The 4,094-nt window shown below is 49.1% G+C and overlaps 2 protein-coding genes across 4 annotated transcripts in view; both read right to left on the reverse strand.

Annotated features, from left to right (window-relative positions):
* The window catches only part of LOC116074789 (butyrophilin subfamily 1 member A1-like), a 25,426-nt gene extending 23,599 nt beyond the window's left edge, over window positions 1-1,827 (reverse strand). For all 3 annotated transcript variants that reach the window (XM_031347603.1, XM_031347605.1, XM_031347604.1), the window contains exons 1-2: window positions 1,743-1,827; window positions 20-261 (exon numbers count right to left, since the gene is read on the reverse strand). In XM_031347603.1, coding sequence (XP_031203463.1) covers window positions 20-261; window positions 1,743-1,827 — 327 coding nt within the window. The remainder of the gene's footprint in view (window positions 1-19; window positions 262-1,742) is intronic.
* Window positions 1,828-2,800: 973 nt separating this feature from the next.
* The window catches only part of LOC116074436 (butyrophilin subfamily 3 member A3-like), a 20,724-nt gene continuing 19,430 nt past the window's right edge, over window positions 2,801-4,094 (reverse strand). Inside the window, 1 exon segment of the mRNA XM_031347014.1 lies at window positions 2,801-2,857. Within this exon segment, the coding sequence (XP_031202874.1) occupies window positions 2,801-2,857 (57 nt within the window).

A 4,094-nucleotide genomic window follows, 5' to 3' on the forward strand; every position in this document is an offset into this window, starting at 1 on the left:
TTTGGATCCTCACAGCAGCCTTCCCTTGATGGAACTGATCCTTCACCAGCGTGGTCCGCCAGGAATACTCAGGCATCTGCCCTTCCTTCTGCTCCTCTTGGTCCCGATAGACTAGTACTGCTTCTGAGAATCTGGTGCGGAACCACCTCAGCTCCTCCATGTCCTCCAGACTCATGGCTGGAAACACGGAGCAGGGAAGTATGGCTTCCCCACCTCGTACAGCCACAATGGGGTCCGAGGGACCAAAGACCAGGAACTCCTCTGTGAACACAGATGTAGCAATGAGAGGCTGGAGAGACACAGGACAATGCAGAGAACACACTCTGAAGGGGAATGTCACCCCAGTAGAAAGCAAGAGATAGATGGGGTTGCTCTAGGCATTGTGTATTAGGCATCCATGACTACCTAATGTACTGATATACAAGTTACCTTTAGACAGAGAAGTGCACCTCATAAATGATGTAAAAATAAATAAATAAAAAATAAATAACTTCTTCTGCCAGTGTCCCTGGCACCAGACACTTTCTTGAAGCAATCCCATATATATTCTTTATCCAGCTTGCATGTACCTGGTCACCAGACACATTTCAGGTAACTAAATCTTCGCTGAGTGCTCTAGCCTCAGTATATTTCCATGGGTCCAAGATCATAAATGTATAAAGATCACTACATATGCTCACACAATTGGTTATATGGCCACACCTTGGGAGACACGGGTATAACTGGCTGGTTTCAATAAAAGACCCAGGAAAGTTCAAACACCAATCCTAAATTCTGTTATCAGCTCATTTCTTCATCCACTGGATAATGTGAATATTAAAACACACAGACAAAGTTGAAGAGATGGCTGAACAACTAAGATACAAGAGATTCCTCTAGAGGATACAGATTCAATTCCCAGCACCCACAGGATGGTTCGTGACTATCTGTAACTCCCTTCTGAACTCTGTGGCCATCAAGCATTCAGGTCTTTTGTTACACAGACATTCATTCGGGGAAAGAGCCCATACACACGGAAGAAAGTATACAGAGCCAAAGGGTACTTCTCTGAAAAAGCCACCTGCACTCCAGGTGCCCCAATCACTTCGTGATAAAGGAGGAAGATTGCTTTACTCTGAGAACCCTTGGCCCTCTAAACCGGAGGACTTTGACACAGGCACTGTGGCCCCAAGAGCTCCTTGTCACTCTACACTGCTCCATTCCTGTCTAGAAAACTGCTGCCATTGGACAGACAAGGACACCTGTCTACTGTCTCCCAACCCCCACCTCTGTGACCTAACATGGAGTCAAAACCTGTCCCCATTCTGCTCAAGGCTCAGCCCTGACTCTGCATTTCCCACCAGGGATCACCAGGCCCTCATGGCTGCTCCCAACTCAGTCCTCCACAACCTGCTCCTGCTTCTCTCTCCCTGGGTCATACTGCTGCAGCCAACATTGGCCTCTGCAGCTCCTCACACCCCAGGCACACTGCCGTCGAAGGCTATCCCAACTATGCTCCCAGGTAGGATCAGGCTATGGAGTTCAGGCTAGCCAAGGACTCACAATATTCCATGGTCAGCCTCTGAAATGCTGATGAATACACGCTCACCTAGATTTATATTACTAACACACTGTAAAGAGAAAGCTGGGGAAATCCTGGATGCCAGGTTTAAGTGAGTCTCCTGCACATGTAATCTGCAGAGCACCTGGCAGCTCCTACCCACTGTAGGGACACATGGGAAGACAGAGCAGGACAGACTCACTTGAGGTCACCCAGCTAAGCAACTGTGTAAGGACCAACAGGCAGGAGACACCGGAGGGCAGAGAGGGCTTGCAGCGATCTTCCATGTTTGCAGAGCTGAAGAAAAAGACAGGAGAGGCAGATCAACATGCTGGGGCAGGAGGTAAGAGGCCAGACCCACCCAGATGTAAGACACCTCATGAGAGACAGCATTGCTCAGGGAGGAGATCAGCCTACAGGACCAAAACACGCCCATGATCACAAGATGAAGGCTCCGCAAAACCCAACACTAACAAACAGGCCAGCCTGACTCCTCTCAGCCCTGAGAACACTTGGCAGCTGGGGACATCCAAGTCATCTGAGAAGTAGCCATCCTTTCCTTCCTACCTGAGCCCCAGCTCAGGGGCAGCCAAGCTCTACCCAGAAATATAGACCCTTCCTTTCTCAGAGCCTTGAGCAAAGCCCAGTGTAGAAACCATGACTCCAACTCCCCCTTATCCACAAACTGCCTGTGACGCCCAAGACATGGAACCTATGTCCAGCCCTTCCCTCAGGAATAGCCTGCCTCCTGTATTCTATGTTTCCAGAACTGTGACCAGCCCCTTAGGAGCATCTTCCAGAGCCCTCCTACCCCCAGCCCAGCCCCTGCCCTGGCTCCTGACATGACTTTACACTTGGCAGGTGCCCCACATACATGTCCCACAGCAGAGGTTTATCCTCATAGTCTCTGTGGATGAAGACCAAGCTGGTTATACACAGGGTTGAGAGGAACAGGAGAAAACGTGCTTCTTCCCACACCAGCTGCTGTTTGGAAGGAGAGGGAGTGGGGAGGAAGCCTAAAGGCCCGAGGACAAACTTACGGACACCAAGGAGGTTACCTGCTGAGACTCACTCAAAATAATCACCTCTCTGCTTCTTCTGCAGGCCCCAGCTGTCATCAATGCCCACCTACCTGCTTCTCTTTGCCCCCAGGTTTGAAAAGCTGTGACTTCATCAGGCACAGCTCAGGGCCAAGGGGACCCAGGAGATGCCAAATCTTCCTCTCACACTTCAGCCCTGCTCCATGGGTTTCTCTTGGCTCTAAGCTGGGCTCGCTCCAATGTCAACATCCATTTTCCTCACCTCCAGGATCATTTTCTAGAGTAGAAGACAAGCAGTGCAATAAGTTGTCACAGCCTCTACAGGGACAACAACGAAGACACCATGGTGGCAGTCGCATTGGCAGTGGCCAGGCTGGAGTCACTGCCAGTTCAAGCAGCGCCCTTTGAGCCAACAGTGCAATTAGAGTTTCAGGCACCAAAACTGAAAGCTACAGTAATGTGACCTGGGTGTGTGTTCCATCTGAACGGGATGTTCTATCAGGAAGAGGTGAAGGTTCACCTCCCCACCCCAACCACAATGCCACCGTTGCCTCTGCCCACCCTGCCCAGTGGGGAGACTTCTCAGACCTTCACTTTATGGAATTTTAAAAGATGACACAAAGAAGACAACAAAACTTTATTGAATCCATTTGAAGCATCAGGAGCAGCTCACAGCTTACATCACACAGTTATGTCAACTCCGGTCACAGCTCCAAACAGAGATGGTGTCATGAGCCCAGGTCTAGCTCCAGTAACTACTAAGATACAGTATATCTTCCTGAAACATTTAGTTTCTACGTGCTCAGTCCATTGAGCAGCCCAAACCCAGCACCTAAGATACAGACTCAGCAGGAACCTGCAAGGGACTTTGGACTCCTCATGCCTGGGTGTAAACAAACCTTATCTCCTCCTGGGTCCACACCCTCAGCCTCCCAAAGGGGATAACGGGTGAAGACAACAACCAGGAGCAGGACAGAGAGCATTATAGGATGGTGAGGAAAACTAGATGGGATGTGTTTGTGTCTTCTCAGAGGGCATCAAAGTCATAGACAGCAATTGACAATAGGTATTAATGAAGAAGCCAGAGATGACTGCTCTTTATGGAAACATGATCCTGACTCCATACACTAACAATAACCATGACCCAAACCTAACGACTCTAACACTAACCATCACCATAACCCCAAAAATAACCATAACGCTCATCCTAACCCTAACACTAAGTAACCCTAACTATAACTTCTCAGTATGTAGAGGCAGGATGGTCAGGAACTCAAGGCCATCCTTAGCTACATAGTAAGTTCAAGGTCACCCTGAGCCATGTGAACCCTATCTCAAACATTGCAGCCTGAGTGACATGGCACACATCTTTAACACCAGCAATGGTGGAGCACAGGGATCTCTATCTGTTTTAGGCCAGCCTGATCTACACACCCAGCTCCAGGCCACCTCTGTAGTGGGCTCCTCACTCAAAAACAAAAATGAAAAAGCAAAAAGAAAGAAGGAAAAGAAGG

The sequence above is a fragment of the Mastomys coucha genome, unplaced genomic scaffold, assembly GCF_008632895.1.
Source record: "Mastomys coucha isolate ucsf_1 unplaced genomic scaffold, UCSF_Mcou_1 pScaffold3, whole genome shotgun sequence".
Classification (NCBI taxonomy): Eukaryota; Metazoa; Chordata; class Mammalia; order Rodentia; family Muridae; genus Mastomys; species Mastomys coucha.